This window comes from Manis pentadactyla, chromosome 12, assembly GCF_030020395.1.
Source record: "Manis pentadactyla isolate mManPen7 chromosome 12, mManPen7.hap1, whole genome shotgun sequence".
Classification (NCBI taxonomy): domain Eukaryota; kingdom Metazoa; phylum Chordata; class Mammalia; order Pholidota; family Manidae; genus Manis; species Manis pentadactyla.
Genome location: NC_080030.1, coordinates 52,702,553 through 52,721,328, shown reverse-complemented (window position 1 = coordinate 52,721,328; position 18,776 = coordinate 52,702,553). Strand labels below are relative to the sequence as shown.

At 39.7% G+C, this 18,776-nt stretch overlaps 1 protein-coding gene across 4 annotated transcripts in view; it reads left to right on the top strand.

The window, feature by feature from the left end:
* Positions 1 to 18,776, top strand: part of ECT2L (epithelial cell transforming 2 like) — a 73,604-nt gene that overhangs the window by 40,241 nt on the left and 14,587 nt on the right. For all 4 annotated transcript variants that reach the window (XM_057489153.1, XM_057489151.1, XM_057489150.1 and 1 more), the window contains 7 exons: positions 1,512 to 1,640; positions 6,878 to 6,970; positions 8,537 to 8,719; positions 10,431 to 10,534; positions 12,030 to 12,155; positions 15,591 to 15,677; positions 17,589 to 17,803. In XM_057489153.1, the coding sequence (XP_057345136.1) occupies positions 1,512 to 1,640; positions 6,878 to 6,970; positions 8,537 to 8,719; positions 10,431 to 10,534; positions 12,030 to 12,155; positions 15,591 to 15,677; positions 17,589 to 17,803 (937 nt within the window). The remainder of the gene's footprint in view (positions 1 to 1,511; positions 1,641 to 6,877; positions 6,971 to 8,536; positions 8,720 to 10,430; positions 10,535 to 12,029; positions 12,156 to 15,590; positions 15,678 to 17,588; positions 17,804 to 18,776) is intronic.

The following is an 18,776-nucleotide window of genomic DNA, read 5'->3' as shown; positions in this document are numbered from 1 at the left end:
CACTATTAGTTTGGGCTTTAAATTTGATTAATTACATTGTAGATCTTTTCTAAATGGGAGAGGTATCAATTACAAATTTATACTGTGGACGAAGCAAAACTGAAGGAACAAAATAGCAGCAGACTCACAGACTCCAAGAAGGGAGTAGTGGTTACCAAAGGGGAGGGGTGCAGGAGGGTGGGTGGGGAGGGAGGGCGAAGGGAACTGAGGGGTATTACGTTTAGTACACATGGTGTGGGGGATCACGGGGAAAACACTGTAGCACAGAGAAGGTAAATAGTGACTCTGTGGTGTCTTACTACACTGATGGACAGTGACTGTATTGGGGTATGGGTGGGGACTTGATAATATGGGTAAATGTAGTAACCACATTGTTTTTTCATGTGAAACCTTCATAAGAGTGTGTAACAATAATACCTTAATAAAAAATTTAAAAAAACAATTTATACTGTGGTAGTAGGTTCACCTCATGTGGAGTGGAAGAGCTGTTTGGGTTTCCTAACATCTCAGACTTTTGTTCTCCAGATAGAAAAGTTTCCAAATACTGCCTTTTCCTTGGCTTCTTTTTAAAAATCAGTTGTAACAGTAACAAAATACCTGAAAACTAAAGTTCCCTTTATGTAATTGTGGTGTTTTCCCCAAAAGCTTTTGCCTCAAAACCAACAACAAAATGAAATCTGTTTCCAGTCGCCTGCAGAGGTCCTTCCATGATGTATCTCGATGGGAAGGAGTGAACCACCAGGATTCTAGTGCCGGGCTTTGTTTTCATTTCATTGCTAGGGCTCAGGAATGTAGTGCCCAGGACCCCAGACACATGAAGATTAGCTGAATCGTCACCTACAATTCCCAAGAACTGAGAGTTTCAATGATGTTTACCATCTCTGGGACCCTTTCTTCTGCTCTGTAGGACTTAGTTTTTGATTGACAACTGTGGAAAACATTTCTCTTTGGAACTCAGTCGCAAAAATCGCAGGACTTGACTGACCATTCTGCTTTGAGCCTGGTACCTCACCACACTGCACATGGAGGCAGAAACACAGTGTTCTAAACCGAAGTGCACAGTGTCCTATACACCCAGAATGTGAAGGAGACTGTGGCCATGCTGGAGGCCAGTGGCACCTTTTATGACCGTGACATGGTGCAGCACTGAAGCAGAGGGGCCACACAGATCTTGGTCTTAACGGAAAGTGCCTGACTGACACAGGAGCCATAATCGGCCAATCTAAGAAAACTCTCCCTGCTGTGTTCTGAACCTGGAACCAGTGAGTGTGAACTTGGTGGCCAAAGACCTTGGACTTGAATCCCACTCATGCCACTCTGGCTCCGTGGCCTTAGGCAAGTGTGTGGACCTCTGTGTCCTCACATGAAAGTTAGGGTAATTGTGCCTTACCTTACAGAGCTTGTGAATATCAAAAGGCTTTTTGAGTAGTGCTTATATTTTCACAAACTGCTAAGAGTTTCTGTTCATGATAATGCTACAAACTAATGACATTTTGATTTTTTTTCCTCAGGCTATAGAATTGGCATTAACAACTTATTGAGCCCTGAGGTGAGAGACTTCTGGGAGAAATTAGGAAGCTATGTGGCCCCTGAAGAAGAAGGGGGTCATGTGGACCTCTTTGCACCACTTGGAGCATCAGGTCAGTGTGAAAGGTAGTGGTTATGCCTTCTGAATGATGACATTTTGTGAATTTGTGAAATGTCCTCAGTTCAGATAATTCAGTCACACTTTACTCTTTCTTTTCTCTCTTCATACCTCACATACTCAGGTATTTAGGGAGGAAGTGGGTTTGCGTTACTGGTCAGAGTAACCTGTGCCTGCAGAAATAGTCACTATTGGCAAGAACCAGCCAGAAACATTATTTCTATTTCTTTTGGAGAACACAATAAAATCAGCCTCCACCATACAGGGGAAAGTGCCTGACTGACACAGGAGCCATAATCAGCCAATCTAAGAAAACTCTCCCTGCTGTGTTCTGAACCTGGAACCAGTGAGTGTGAACTTGGTGGCCAAAGACCTTGGACTTGAATCCCACTCATGCCACTTTGGCTCCATGGCCTTAGGCAAGTGTGTGGACCTCTGTGTCCTCACATGAAAGTTAGGGTAATCATGTTACCTTACAGAGCTTGTGAATATCAAAATAGTGTAAACACTTATATAATAAAAATAAATAATATTAGAATATTAAAACCAGCGAAGTGTTTTGTAAACCTGAGTGTGGTGGATGATTACTGAGATGACTGATGTAATTTAAAGCACCTTTCTATCTAGTGTCAGTCACTATGATTCAAAGTTGATTTAGTACTTGAAGGGAAATTTCAGAAACATTAAGTTAAATTCACTTTTTAGATATCTGTTAAATAAAAGCTCTGCATTCATGGGCTATGTTTTCTTTGTTGTCTTTTTTTTTTTTTTTACCAGGCAGAGTAGGGGATAGGGAGTGTGAAATTAAATTTTCTCAACCTGTTTCTTATTACCCATTCCTTAAGGGAACTGTTAGTTTTAAATTTCTTAATCCTCAAATTTCTCTGGACTACTCAGTACAATGCAAAGCATGCCCCTGGCAGCTACAATCATGGGGAAGGGGCAAACAAAAAAATGGGAAAGGATTTAAAAGAAAAATGAAATACGATTTATTGTAAAAAATACTGTTGTGTAGTTATTCCAATCATATACTCTTAACTGTGTAGAAAACCTGCAGAGAAAAATTTAGGAGGAAATGTAGCAAAATAGTAACAGCATCCATCTCTAGGTATGTTTTCCAGATTTTCTACTTTTGAAATCAGAACATGGATGGTGTGACCCTTTGTTTAACACCTGTGTATGTGTGGGGGAGAGTGGAGGTGGGGTATGTACTGAAATGGATTTGGAAGGACGTATACAAGGTGTTAACTGTAGTTGGATAAGATGATAAGTGAGTTTTCTTTCCTCTTACCTTTTTTATTTGCCTTGACTTTCTATAATGAACTAGTATTACTTGTATAATGACAGCAAAGCAAATTTTTTAACTGGAGTTGAAGAAAAAGAAAGGATATGGGAAAGTAAAGTACTGAAAGGCAGAGAGAATAGGGGAAAGGGGAAAAGCACAATACATTTGGTGACATAAAAACTGCCTCAAGTGAAACTTCCTGGCACTCAAACAATAGATCTCACCTCATTCTGGACCCTTAAACTATCTCTGAACTTCTTGTTCAAATATAATTTTTACCTGGATGAACCATAAGACCCCCTGGTTCAGTGAGGAGAGCCTGGCTTCTCAGACCAAAAATCTCTTTTCTGCCACCGCAGGCATCACTCTTGAGCTCGGCATTCCCAGTAGGTGCAGCACACCTGAAATGCTGCTCTCAAGCATTTGTCTCTCTGAGTTACCATTTCCGAAGCACGTACTCAAATAGTCCCACTCTATCTATCATTTGCTTGAAGATCTCCCGTCTACTCCCACACTTTCACTATTACCATGCCTTCACGTGGTTTCTTCCTCGTTAAACTTGGATTTAATGGTTCATCATTATCGTTACTCTCTTGCAAAGAATCTGAACTTCTTTGTCTTTCTCCTGGTTAAATCCCAGTGCTCACTGAAACAACCATCACATAGTCTATGGCTGCAGGCCCCAAAGCAGTGGAAGACTGTTGTTGGAAAGAGACATGCAACTGTTCTTATGTGATCTGACTTTACTCTGATGGCATAAATATCAAAGGGATTGTGGCAGTGATAAGCACTCCTACATTTCTTTGGTAAACTCATCTTCCCACTCTTTGAGATGACTATTTCATCCCTTCTCCTCTTTAGTCAGTCTTTCAACAATTCTCTTTCTCAGCTGTTGACCTCACCGTTTACTTCCCTAAGAAAATTCCCTAATTTCCCTCCCACCATCAAATCCACCACCTACTCCCCCTCTTACCTTCATCATCGGTCTTCCCTCTGTTACAGGAGAAGCAGTGCCCCTGCTCAGTTCAAAATTCAGCTACTCTGCTTGGACTCCAACCCACCACCTGTCACCTTCTCCAGATTTCACTCCTGCACTCAACTTCTCTCCAGTAGCCTCAATCCTCTTTACTGAATCATTTCTATCCAATCAGGAATGCCTGTAACAGCTCCCCATCCAAGAGGGGGCTTGCGGGGAGAGAGAGAGAAGAAGGGAGGGAGGGAAGGAGAGAATAAACTTTTCTTTCACTGCTTTTTGAACTGGCTGTATCAGTGTTTCTCAAACTCTAGTGTGTATTTGAATCACCTAGAAGGTTTGTTAAAATACACACTGCTGAGTCCCTGCAGGATTTCTGTCTTAATAGGTCTGACATGAGGCCTGAGAATTTTGACATCTACCAAGTTCCCAGGCGCTGCTGCTGATCATGGGCCACACTCAGAGCACCTTGTCTATGCTGACTGCCTCCACCTTCTGCATCTCGTTTGCTCCTCGAGTTCCTGCAAATAGTCTCTTAGCTCTACTGAAATTGCTTTCGCAAGACTCTAAGTGACTTTGACGTGCCCGAATCCAGTGGTCCCTTCTCCATCCTCACCTTGCCTTGACTTCTCAGCAACATCGGATGCAGATGACTCATCCTCCTTGAAACTCTCCTTCTCTGTTTCCCTAATACCCCCCCCGCCCCCACCTTGTGCTCCTCCTACTTCAGTGGCCTCTTCTTCTCAGTCTCCTTTGCAAGACCCTTCAGTGTGCCCTTGGCCTGATCCTGGGCTCTCTCTTTTTTCACAACTACACTCTCTCCCTGGAGCATCTCATCTATTCCAGTGACTCTGAATTTGATCTATATTCTTAAGGCTTCAGAATTCATGCTTCCAGCTCTGAAATCTTTAGCAGCACACTCACATCGAGCTCCTACTTGATATCTTTATCTGAATATCTAATTTGCATGTCTTATAGGCATCCCAAAGTTAATAAATCTGAAACAAATTCTTGATTGCTTCCCCAGCATCAAAGCTACCCCTTCCCCAACATTCCTGTTAAAAAATCCTCATTCAACCAGCTAAAAGCCTAAAATCCCCTTTTGAGGGCATTATTTTAAACATATTTCAATAGCTTTATTAAGGTGAAATTGACATACAATAAAATGTACACATATTTAAAGCATACAATTGGATAAACTTGGACATGTGTGAAAAGATAATTAATTCATCACCCCTAGAAGTTTCCTCATGCCAATCTATAATTTTTCTCTCCTGCTTCTCTCTACCCCCAATGGGAGACAACCACTGACCTACTTTCTCTCATGACATACTAGTTTGCATTTTACAGAATTTTCTATAAATGGAATCATACATTGTACATTCTTCTTTATCAGGTTTCCTTCCTCGGAAGAATTATTTTAGATTAATCCATTTAATGCTTGTATCAGTAACTCATTCTTTTTTGTTGCTGGCAATTATTGCATTGTACAGATACATCACAATTTGTTTATCCATTCACTTGTTGATATTTGAGTTCTTTTCAGTTTCAGGTTCTTACAAATAAAGTTGCTATGAACATGTGTGAACATATGCTTTATTGCTCGTATATAAATATGTAGGCATGGAATGGCTTGGTCATATAATAGGTTTTAACTTTTTAAAAACAGGTTAAACTATTTTCTGATGTGGTTGTACCATTTTACATTTCCACTAGTGTCGTATGAGTACAGTTGTCCAACGTCCCACGCTTGCTATGGTCAGTCTCCTTAATTTTAGCCATTCAGATGGGTGTACAGTGGTATGTCATTGTGGTTTTAATTTGGATTTTCCTAATGACTAATGATACTGAGCTTCTTTTCATGTGCTTATCTGCCATTCATTTGCCTTCCTTGGTGAACTCTCTGCTCAAATCTTTTATTTTTAAAATTAGGTTATTTTCCTATTGAGAACTCTCTATGTTTCCCAGAAAAGTGATTTGCAAATATTGAATCCCAGCCTATGGCTCATCTTTTCCTTCTCTGAACTTCTTTTTTGAAAAGTTCTTAATTGTGATGAAGTCAAATTTTTCCATTTTTTTCTTTTATAGATCTATTCTTTTACAGATTGGACATCATATCTAAAAACTCCTTACTTAACAAAAGTTCAGAGATTGTCTTCTATGTGTTCTTTTAAATTATTTATAGTTTTAAGTTTGACATTTAGGTTTCTGATTTTATTTTTTTTATAATATTCATGGTATGGACTGAGGTTATTTTTTTCTTCATATGGATATCTAATTGTGCCAGGACCATTCCTTGTGAAGACTCTTTGTTGAAATCAATTGGCTAGAAATGTATAGGTACACTTATGGACTCTATTTGATTTCATTGACCTATTTGTCAATTAAAAGATTAGTGCAAGTTAGTGACAGACATATTTCAGCCACTGACATCTGATTCCAAGCAACTGAAGCAATTTGGAGTAATTATTCTTGGACTAAAAGAATTAAAATCTCATGTATCAGTTTCATTTTAAGGAATTCGATCTATATGTTGAATTCAATAATCCAATCTTTTTGCTGTGTCACTGAAGAGGTAAAATTAATGCCATGCTAAATTTTGATCATTGTATTTGACAGTTTTAAGTCTATTCTCTTACCATGAGACATTTTTAGAAAACTCAGACTATTTTAGAACATACATGTAGACTTTTCTCTGCTTTGGCCTGACTATTACAATTTGAAAATAAGCACCAGGTCAAACTTTATGCCCTTTTTCTCCACCCTGCTGTTTAGTCCTCACAAATTGTTTGGACTTCAACACTTGGTGGGCGAGCTGTAAAGTGTTTATGGACTGTTCCATAAGGGAACTGAATTGAAAATGAGAGCTCCTAGTGGACTTTCTTGGCCACATTATTAGTACTCCTAAGGAACACCTAACTGTTCTGTGTCAAAATCTGTGTGTAAACTAATTAAAGTATTTCTGACTGTACAGAGGCAGGAACAGAAGTTCTTTCTCAGCTGTCTCAACTAACTGGCACGTTATTTACTGCCCCCACTGGGATTGCAACTGGCTGTTACCAACACAGTAAGTGAATACGGGGGCTGACCACAGTGCCCGATAACGCCCACCAACTCCAGGATCACCAAAAGCACAGACACTGGTTCTGCCTGATGTCATTTACTGCCTTCCATTCCTTCTCTGAAGAAATTCTGTCACTTCCTAAACTGTCATTTCCCATCACTCAGTAATTTGCTTATAGGATTATTTATTGCAAGTATTTGCTTCAAACTATCACCTGCAAAAACTGTTGAAACATCATCTTTAACAGTTAAACAAAGACATATAGTTGCAGATCTAGAGAAGTAATAAGTACAAATAATTTTTCTTAGTGAAATATTTTTCTTAGTGAAATATAATCAACATGGTTTCATTTGGAAAAATGATCTGCAACTATAAAAAAATGGTGAAGGGGCTTGCCTAGGCTCTGTTTCAGCTGCATTATTTGAGAGGAAAAACAAAGATAAAATACACCTGGAAGCAAAGTTTTATTTAGATACTAAAACTGCAAATATTGGCTCAAAATATAACATTAGCTAATCAACAAGGGATCCAAATTGCTGTGCTACAGTAATGCTAATCACTTTCCCCTTTAAAAGCCCCTTGCCTCTTATCAAATGGGGTTTGGTATGATGTAGAAACTATATAAATTACTATCCCCCTAAACCCAAATGCCAATGGCCTTCAAGACTGGGGAAAGCTGGCATGACCGGGACACTTGTAAGGGAAAAGATTCCATGCAGTTACAACAAAAAGCACATTGGCCTAATATAGTTTTGTAGCAGAAATCACTTGTGAATTTTGCTTTATATAGCAACATAACCAAATGAGAGCATATTTGGCCTTGTGGAGCGAGGCATCAGCCTAGCAGAGCATAGCAGAGACCAGATCCTGTTGTTTATGGAACACATTTTCTCTTTTTTCTCCTCCTCTGTGCCCTCTTCCTCCTGTTCATCCTCCCCTTCCCTCTCTTCTTCGTCTTCTTCTATAAGAACATGTTATAAAGGTGTTAACATGTTCATCAATAAAAATGGGCAGAGTAGAATAAAATAAGGCTGTCCATTCAAGACAGGAAATCAAGTTTAACATGCCACTATATCATTCAGTAATTGCTTTTCAAGGAGAGGACTCACACACCCACTACAGTCATGTAGACACATTTCGAGAGAGAGGGGAGCAGCCTGATATGATGTAAGAAAGATACAGGTTTGGCTATGACAAGGATGACTTTGGATGGTTTCTGGAGAAACCAGGTAGGGTGGGGTTTGCTTGTATTTCATAAAGCAGCAGCAGTATATTCTTACTTAGAGGCCTACTCTGCTTCCCAATGTACAAATCTAGCAATTATTTAATTTTGATTTCAAATATAATATGTTAATCTTATCTATTAAAGAATAGATAAGCATTTGAAATTATTATGTCCATTTTGAGTTTCTAATTTTACCTTTGGAAACAGACTGTGGATGTTTATCTTAGGGTTCTAAAGAGAAAGGATAATTAGCCTGCTAGGACTCCAACTAAGTTTTTTGTTGTCAACAAAAAGTTCTTTCATCTGAGCTCATCTGCAATAATAAAAGGAGAAAATAATGTCAGTTCTTAGTGACTGGCTGGGACAACACCAGGAAAAGCCTCCTCCTTCCATCTACTTCAGTGAATCAAAGCTGCAGACGTGGTCCAGCCTCACAGACTTCTTGGAAGACACCTTGAAATCAGTAAGGAAACAGTTAAGTCCTCTCTTCAAGGAGCTGAAGAAGAACATCAGTGGTAGGATGATAGGTAAGAACTCTTGCTACTTCTGCTGCAAGTTATGTATGAAGTTTGTTCCATATCCAGGGTGAATATAAGTTGAGGAATTGGCTCAAGTAAAAGTTGACTCTTAAACATCTTCAGTAAAACTTTATTCCTTTTGTTTTTTAAATCTTCTTTCCAATATAATGAATATCCCTAAAGCCAAATATATTCATCTTCAAAATGCAGATGCTAGGTCATATTCAAATTTTACCTGCTTACTAGTTGATGCCAGTCAATTACTTACCTAGATGAAATTCACTAAGTCTTTGCTAAGCCAGAGAGCTCTGCCCTTTTCCCACTACAGTCTGCTCTAAGTTAAGCACCGCTTAGACCACAGCACCCATTACTTAAATTGTTCTTTGGATGAGTCCTATTTATTTTCTATCTAAAATCTTTGATTTGGTGATGGGCTTCTCTGATAAGCCTACTGAACATCACTGAATTTATTTTCCCATCGACACTCCATATTCAATATCAAATAATCACAATAGAGTCTTTTGGAAACAATTTCCTGTGTCAAGTGAATCTTCACCTAAATCAGTTCATTCTGTAAAGTGAATTTTTTTTCTTTTTTTTTTACCATCTGGGTGAATGATTACACCACACCCACCCCTAATCTTTAACTAGCTGTTCAGTTTTCCCCTAACTTTTCCTATCTGACTAAAACAGACTATAAATCAAGTCATTATTCATCTATGCCTTACTTCCTCTTCCTTTCCCTGGCTCACTCCTTATTTAACACCTATTGACACAGTTTCTGTCAACACAAGAGCTGTAACACACTATATGCATGAAGATACTTTATGTCAATACATGTCCTACATCTCTTTACATCAGTGCCTTCCAAAGAGTGGCCTGTCTCCTTGGTTTTATGTACTACCCACTCTACCACATTTAGCAGATGTTCAACCAATAGTTAGAAATAATTATGAGGCTATAAACAGGGAGAAATTACTTCTCCTGTTTCTTTCATAGATATTAAGGACTAGGGAGAATAATGGGAAGATTAGCTCTTTCAAGATAGAAATATTTTTTGATGATATTTGGAATGAGAAGTCAAAAGGAATAAAATTATTTTCATGTAAATGTATGTTCAAAATATTTTAAAAATGTGAAAGATGTCTGTATAAGTACGTTTGTATGTTATTTCCCATAGACTTAAAATATTTATTATTTGTATTTACATATTATGTATATATAAATACTTAGGTATTTAAGTGTTAAGTAATTAGTAAATACTTAAATACCTAAGTATTTAATATTTACATATTCATGTATACATATTTACTTTATATTTATATATGTATAGAAATACAAAAATATTATTTATGTATATGCTCAATACATATATTCCTCCCAAAGGGAAGTGCGGGGGAATTTTTGGTAGGATTGAAAATCTAAAATTTTAATTTATAAGGTTCATTTTCCCATGTTCTTACCTTGCTGTCCAATATATAGATTCCACTCACTATCAGCTTTATCAGTCTGGGTACTTTTTTTATGTGCTACACATTCAGTTGCTTTTACTCACTTTTTGTTTTATTATGGTAGATAATCCTCATGGCATAATAGAATTTTTATTCTTATTCTTTCCATTTTTATCCACTAAAAAACAACTATGAGGACTGAGTTGTTTTCTTCTTGATTATATTACTTACATAAATTAATCACAAGGCATATGGCCATATCTTTACAGGGCAGTTTGTGTTTGACACCATGAGTATGGCTAACATTCTGAATAACCAAGAAATTGTACAAACTCTGGCAGATGGATTGACAGAACTTTCAAAGGAAAATTCTGTAAGTGTTTCTTTGAAGAAAACAAACTACAAAAACCCCAACACTTAAATACATTCTTAGTTTGCATTTACTTATTTACCAGTTTGTCCCTTTGGGGGCACAATTCCTCTGAGAAATGACAGTTGTTTGTAAAAACATCCCCTGAGAGATTCTGGACTCAAGATGTTTAAGGTACATACAATAGACAAATAGAAAACTCTTCTAGGTTATTTAAAAGTTCATTACATCGTATACTGTTTTCTGTCTTGTGATTAATTTCAATCAGAAGTGACTTCTTTAAAAAACTTGTTAGTGGCTTTATATTTCATATAAACATTACTCAATAGTTTAAACAATTAAGAGTATGGCAGAAAAGCTGAGAAAGTGTGAAACCAGATATAAAGTGATAATGGGAGAAGAAGTCTAGATGAGATAGGAAGAGAAAGAGAACACAAAAGAACAGAAATTTGGATATTCTCCTAGAAAAGTCAGTCCACACATCAGGAAACAATGAGGTGAATCAGTGTACAGAGCACATCCTTGCCTAAGACAAGAAGGCTTTGGGAAAAATGAAATATGCAGCTCTTGGTTCTGGGGAGTTGAGACTAGCTTAGGGGTGGGGGTGATGATAACATACCTGATGCTGTACAAGGTATTGTTTTCCAAGGGAAGATTCTCAAATCCTTCTCTTCCACTGTAGCCATTCTTCTTTGTGGGTAAATTTAACATGGTCTTTGCATATGTATGCTCTCTTTATTTTTTGTGTGTCTGCTCTGGTTTCAACTTGGCTTCCGGGTAAGCAGCACACATCTCCAGGGCTAGTCCATTGTGGAGTCTGAGAAGCTGCAGTTAGCCATGATTTGTCTTCTCTGAAGGCTCAGCTCCTCGGGCAGCCCATGAGCAATGGCTCTGGTGAGCTTTGCTGATAAAACAACCAAGGATGTTCACAGGAATGGCCCTAAGGCCTTGAAGGATCCTGAACTGTTTCCTGAAACACCAAAATACTAGTAAATGTGTTTGGTGTAGGTTCAGTATACTTATTGCCACCTAACTACTTGAAAATTATCTTGTATGATATCATTTTGATGGTGCTCAAACCCAGAGCCTAAGAGGGTGCCAAATTTGGGAGCTCCTTAGGGTACTTTTCCCAATAATTCCACTGCTATAGCCTGTCTCCCAGGACTTCTTGTGGAAAGACAAGGTCCCTGCTGTCCCCTTCCCTCATCTGGCCAAGAGGCTGGTGTGGGCCACTTTGGTCCTGAAGATCTGGAGAGGCTCCATTAAGACCCTGAAATCCTAACATGATTGTGACAGTAAAAGAACTAATTAGAAAGCCCCATTTATTGACTTTAGCCAAATAATAGTTCCTCTATTTTCTGGACTTTTAAATTAATTAGTAAGAAAGATTAAAGCTCTATTAAAATTGTGTTCTCTTTTGTGTTGCACTTTTATTGACCTATATTGCAGGTGAATATTTTAAATAGGAATTCTTTTTTGGGGGGACTGGATTTTTCAGGACAAACCTCTGGAATTTTTGTCATATTTTCTGCTACAGAAATGTAGTAAAAAGAGCAAAGATTTTCAAGGAAATGTGATCCTGACAAAATGTGACCCAGAGACAACATTAAGTTTATTCATGAAGGTAAAGTTACTGCTGCATTTTTATACCTTTGTTTCACCACAGAGTTAGATACATGTGGTTAAGAAATTAATAAACAATAATGATAATTCTGCCTGGAAACTTTTAGCTTCTACTAAGAACTCCATTTGCATGGATTATTATATAGACAGGCTGTTTTGTAGTTCCATAATATGAGTGACATTTAAGCCACTCATAAACAATCTGCACCACACTGACTGTAGTAACATTGGTTTCTGGGTAAGGGTTGTCACTTATGTGGCTGAGTCCTGAGATATAAAGGGAATTTTTTTTTTTCATTTCCAGCCCAGGACACTTTTTGTAAAACTAAGAATGGGTCCTCTTTTCTTAATTAAGATTCAAATTCACAGAAGAAAAAAAAAGTGGGGTTGTACCTAGTTCTTCAGGCAAAAAAGAATAATTTTGTCTGTACTATGTTCAGAATCCATACATTTTTGGTTAAGTGAAATCATCAGGATTCATGAGACACCGGAAATTGCACTGTCATTCAGAGAGCTGATTCCTAGGAAAATGTCACTTCAGAACCATGAATGCCCATAGAAAAATCACTATCTTTGATGATCAAAGGCTTGGGCTATCAGCCCACCACCAACTCACCAGAAATGATTTGTAGGAATAGAATTCCCCTAGAAAGAAAAGTACTTGTTGTCCTGTTAACCTGATATTCTGGACTTCAGAGGAGAGCACAGTGCAGGAAGGGCAGACGAGGACCATAGGTTGGCAGCACCCCTGTTGCCAAGCCACCCCAAACCTGCTCGTCAAGATGAAAGGCCTGTCTTTCAGACCTACCCCTCTGTTGTTTACAGAGCATGTCCCTGAGCTTAAACCCACCACCCCAAGGGGCTTTATTCTTTCCAACCACTAGCATTCACCCCAAGAAGACTCTTAAATACACATTTCCAGGGACATCTAAGCCCTTTGTAGGTCAGAGCCCTGTCCTCTGATGCCCCACTCCTAAATCTGTCTTTTCAGGAAACTCTCATGGACCATGTATTAGTCAGGGCTTGCCAGAAAACAGAACCAATTGGATGGCTGTGTGTATGTATATGTTAGGCAGAAAAATAGATAAGAGTGAGTGGAGGGAGAATAAGGCCAGTGGAACCCACTAAAAGGGACTCAAAAGAGTTAACCAGATAAAACCAGAGAGCCAGAAAGGACTCACAGTTTAATGAGTTAATCAGCTGAAGTTCCAAAGGCCAGGAACAACTTGGAATGTCCCAATATTCCCCAGATAAAAGTATCCTAGCACAACCCACGTCTTCATTGTACCAATTAGATCATGCCATTGTAAAATCTACTTAGCCTGCAAAAAAGGCCCAGCTTATTCCTTAACTTAACCTGTATGCCATTCTTCCTTTTCTTCTAGCCCCTTAATCAATTAACTTTGTAACCAGGTCAGGGACAGACCTCAGAAGTGTAAACAAACCTATGTGGCCAAAGAATGCTGAAGACACAACACAGTCACCTAAATAACCCTACTCTTAACACACAACTTCAAAGGAATTATAAATCACCTGTATACATCATGCCTTATGCTGACCTTTACCCAAAAGCCATATAAAACCCCAGACCGTAAACCATAGGGGCACCTCTTCTCTGAGGTTGTCCGCACTCCCCTCTCTTCAAGTGTGCACCTTTTGCCTTAAATAAAAACTTCTCACTGCTGAACTTACCACATTTTGTCTCTGTGCTCTTCCAGTGGTTTAAGAGTCTTTGTTACTTCTCTATTTCATTCTGTTCTCCAGTAAGCACAGGTCTTCACTCTGTCTCTGTTCTACTCCAGATAAGTAGGGAGGGGCTGCTGGAAGGTCTGATCTGGGCTTGCAAGTTTCTGTCGCCTGGGTGACCCGGATGGAACTGCAGCTGTATGATCGTGCTCTTTAGTAGCCTGCCTGAAAATCTCCTTTCTTTGCCTTTGGGAAGTTCTCAGAACATATTCTCACTGCATCCAGTGCTCTGTGGCTCCCCCAAATCCTGGGGTGGTAGGGACTCAGTTCCCACACCACGCAAATTCAAGCAGACACTGGACACCAGATGACCCTGGTTTTAGGAGTTGGCAACATATCTGCCCTGTGGCAACTGGGGGGAGTTCAGTGAGTTTTCTTTTCCTTCCTCTGTTCTTCCTTACTCTCTGCTGCCTGTGAGGCAGCTGGCACTCCCTGCTACTCTCACTCTGATGAATTCCTTCCTCACCTTATACTCTGACTTCCCTGCATCTCTGAACCAAATTCCTCCCCAACATAAGTATGTGTGTGTCCCCAATCCTGGACAGACAGTCCCCAGAAATGCCCCTCTTTGGCGCAAGTAAACTCAAAGAAAGCAAAAGGGACACAAAGTGCTTTCTCCTCTGAAATGTTAATTTTACACTTGAAAAGACCTTACTATTGATGAGACCACCTTTGGAATCTCTGACACCTAAAAGAATGGCAATTTGGAGCATTTCCCCTCAAAGACACTTTCATTCTTGGACTCTCAGGCTCAGGTGGGACCTCCTGCAGACCAGGGAGAAGCTGGCTGACTGCAGTTCAGGGACAGGGGCTCTTACGTAAAGGCTTCAAGCAGCTCTAAGGAGTGGCCACAGACACAAAATAAAAATTCATTTCTGTGTGAGTGGAGTAAGGCAAAAAGAGTCTTACAAATTGATGTTTCTCTCTCACTCTCACCCCTAGATATCAAGGGGTTGCCAAGGGCAGTTTTACTTTTGACTAGTAAGGAACATCAATAATGACCACTCATCCTTAGCTCTCTGCACAAACCTGGGACCATTTTTCATTGCTCAAGTAGACCCTGGAATACTGCAGGCAGCACTGGACGGGCCTGCTGTTACTATTTGTTTAATGTATTAATTTATATGGAAGCCACAAGAACAATTAGGAGGTAAAATGAAGAAACAATAAGTCCTACTTAAATGTGGAGGCAGACAGGTCTAGAAGGGTCATGTGAATTATTTCTGATGTGTTTTCATTGGGTGAAAAAAGGAATGATTTTATAAAGTGCTGTGAGCTTTTAATTCTAGAATCTTTAAGGGAAGAGAATCTGTTTGCCCTCAACGACGAGTGAGAGCAGAGCTGAGGCAGAGGCCCCTTCCCTAGGGAGTGTGGATCCCTCAAGCCCGTGAGAAGCTGTGAATGGCAGGGTCACTCCCTGGCTCCCGGGAAAAAGGGAGCTGACTCAATTTGGTTCCGCAAGTAAAAGGTAGTTTCCTAAGAAGTAAATGCTTATTTTTCTTTTAAACATAAAACTTAATTCTGTTTGGCATCAAGCTTGTCAAGCACTGCATTCACTGTGTCTCAGGAGCACTGGTTAGTGCTGATGGCAGAGAGCGCTGGAGGGCCTCCGGTGGGCACAGCACTGACTGGGCATTCAGACGTCCAAGGCAGGACTCCAAATAATCAGGTGTCTGCATTTAATCCTCAGGAAGGAAATGTTATAGAAGATAATCCTCAGGACACAAAATCAAGACTCAGCAAAAATGACTCAAATTTTGAGGTGCTGGTTAAGGTGGTAAGCCAATTATTACACAATAAGAATTTTCCATTTGTTTTGCCCGACCAAAAAAAAAAAAAAAAAAGCTTCATCCTTTATACCAGTGAGTTCTGTTTTTCTTGAATGTTTCCCTTGGTCGGGGAGTGGGGGAACAAATGTAACTGGGGGGAATCCAGCTGGTAGATTTTTCTTTTGAGTAAGTCTTGGTCTGAAAACAGGTTGAGCCAGGAGGAAGGAGGTATAACATTTTGGGTGCAAGAGCCATCTCTATGCTAGCCCATGATTTTCTAATACAACACTAGGATGGCATTTAAAGAAATGACACATGGACATAAAGGCTCACAGTTTCTAACTGAGCCACCGACTATGGTATGTCTTCAAATGTTGAGTATAACAATGTAACTTTTAAGACTCTGCCTTTCCATTTAGGGTCATACAGAAAAAGAAATGACTAGTCTTGCCACAGCACAGCTCAGTGGCTCGTTCTCAGCTCCACAGCGCCCTGGGCCCATGCAGGCTGTGGGCGGCACAGGCACGGGCGCTCAGTCATCCCCAGTGAATCTCCAGTCCATCCTCTGGAATTGCCAAGGAAGAGGGTGTTTACACAGTGCAGTAAATGTGACAGCATCTCATCTGACTGTTGGTAATAAGACCTGACAACGGTTTCAAGATGACAACAAAAGTTCTGACAATTGAAACCTTATAATTATAAATAAAAATTGGATAATTTCAATATTTTTAAAAATGTAAATACACATAAAAATACAATATGGATTCAAGCCAACTGCCAAGTGGGATACAGATGCATTTTTAAATTCATTAGATAAGTCTAAATAGGCATTATGTACAAAGCTTGTGCTTTGAAAGTAAAACTTAACCAAGAACAATGTGTTTATAGTAATTTACACAGTTTGTTCTCTGATTTTTTTCTTAAATTATTTTTACATTTTAATTTTAGTTGACGTATTTGGGTGAGGGTCATATGGCATTACTTAGTATTGCGATATTTGGGGCAGTCTCAGGCATACTTAGGGCTGGAGTGAAGAGAGGAAATTGTATTCTGAAAATATTGATAGAGCTATTAATGGGCTCACATATAAGATCATTAAATTTATAAAATTTTTTAATTTAAAAATTATCACTGTCTTCTATTGTAAAGATACTAATTTTATAACTTTTGAAAAGTACAGATAAAAGAAAAAGTACCCTTTAAGCCCTTTACATTAAAAAAAATAAAACAGGACTCTGAAATACGGTAAACATAGGGTATCTGGCAACCTAGCAACTAAAGAGAGATGGGATCACAGTTCCCAAGTTAGGTACTTTTTCCTAAATACTGAAAGAAGAACATGAGTTTCAGTGTTTCATAATATGCTAGTGAGAAGGAAATTAGCTGACAGTGAGAGAGCTCACCCATTTCAGTTCTTCTGTCTGCAGGATAAACAGTAAGACTCTACTGGGAACAAGAAATAGGAAAGCGAACAAGAGCAGACAACCTAAAGGCTTCCTCACTAGACTGTCACTTCGTGAAGGCAAGACTCCATGTCTTCTCGTATAGCCGGCAACTAGCACATGACACTGAACACGCATTTGGACAGATAGATGGATACAAATCAAATCTCAGTCAATCCACCCTCCTCAGGATCCAAGATTAAAAATCCCATCTCTACCATGACATTAGGCTGGCCTGATGTGAGGGGCTGTTTGATGGTACTGGGGATAGGCGAGGGTCAGCACGGCCCTCCATAGTCCCTTCTCAAGCTTCCCATCAATCCTGTACATCACAAACGAGAGACGGGAATCCCCCAGGGCTGCCTGGCTGCTCAGTACTTTCATTTCTCTAGCTCCTTTGTCTTGAGGCTTTTTGAGGCTAGAAGCCTGGAAAGAGTCACTGTGCTTTCCCTATGAGTTCTTAATGCTTTTCTGCAGGAGAGACAGCTCCAGATGGACTCAGCCGAAAAGAGAACTAGAGTTGTCAGGGAGCTCTTACAGAGCGAGAGAAAATATGTGCAGATACTGGAGACTGTGAGAGATGTTTATGTAACGCCACTGAAAGCAGCATTGTCATCAAATAGAGCAATTCTGAGTGCTGCAAATATCCAGATCATTTTCTCTGATATTCTGAGGATTTTAGGTCTCAACAGGTAAACTCTGAATGTGTATTTTTGAAATATTCATTATGCAGTGGGGGGAGCCCACACTTAACTGCTTCAAAAGCTGTACATAGACTCAGTCGTTCTTTGCCCTTTTTGGGGTCTCTGACCATCTGACAAAAGGGAGAGGATTCTTGCCACTGGTCTGCAATCAGTAGGGATGATTCCCAGGGACTTAGGCCCGCCTCACTTCAGAGCCGTGGTACAAGAAGCGGAGTTCAGTGCCTGGGGATTCTGTATTCAATATACTGTTCATGCAAAAGACAATAGGAAGGAGAGCTGTATGGAGCAGCTCTAATCAGCTGTTTAGTTGAGCAATGGGAAAGGAAGCTAAGAATTTAATGGAATTAAATCACTAGGATATTTAGAGAACTCACTACAGGGGGTCAGCTTGGTAACAGTTTATGTTTTGAGTACATAACAGTTGAAAGAGAAGAGTGATCGCTTGCAGCTGTGGTAAAGTAAGACAAACTGAGCTTGTGCTTCTCTGCCAGTAACTCTCTAGGTAACTTGGAACAAGTTTCATATCCTCAATGGGCCCCAGCTCCTATAAATGAAGAGGTTGAAAGACCTTCCAGTTTTCAAGGTCTGTGATGGCTGAGTGAGGGATACTCTTAGATGCACGGGAAATGGGCTGCATGAGGGTTATGGCATTGACATGAACTGAGCACTCTCCTCTGAGAACTGGAAGGAAACTTCACCCAACCAGCATAGCTGGTGATGTGGGAACAGGACAAGTATCGGCAGCCCAATGGAGGCCGGTATGGGGTTCTGACTCAAGGAACTAAGATGAAGTGGGATTCCACCCAGGGTGACCTGCCTCCTCCCTTCCCACCTCCTCCTGTCAAATCTGCACTGCTCTGTGTCAAGCAAAAGTATTTGACAGAAGCCCTGCCATATATGACTTGGCTAAAACAGGCCGCACTAAAGACAGCTAATTTATTTTTTAAGTTTATAGGTTATC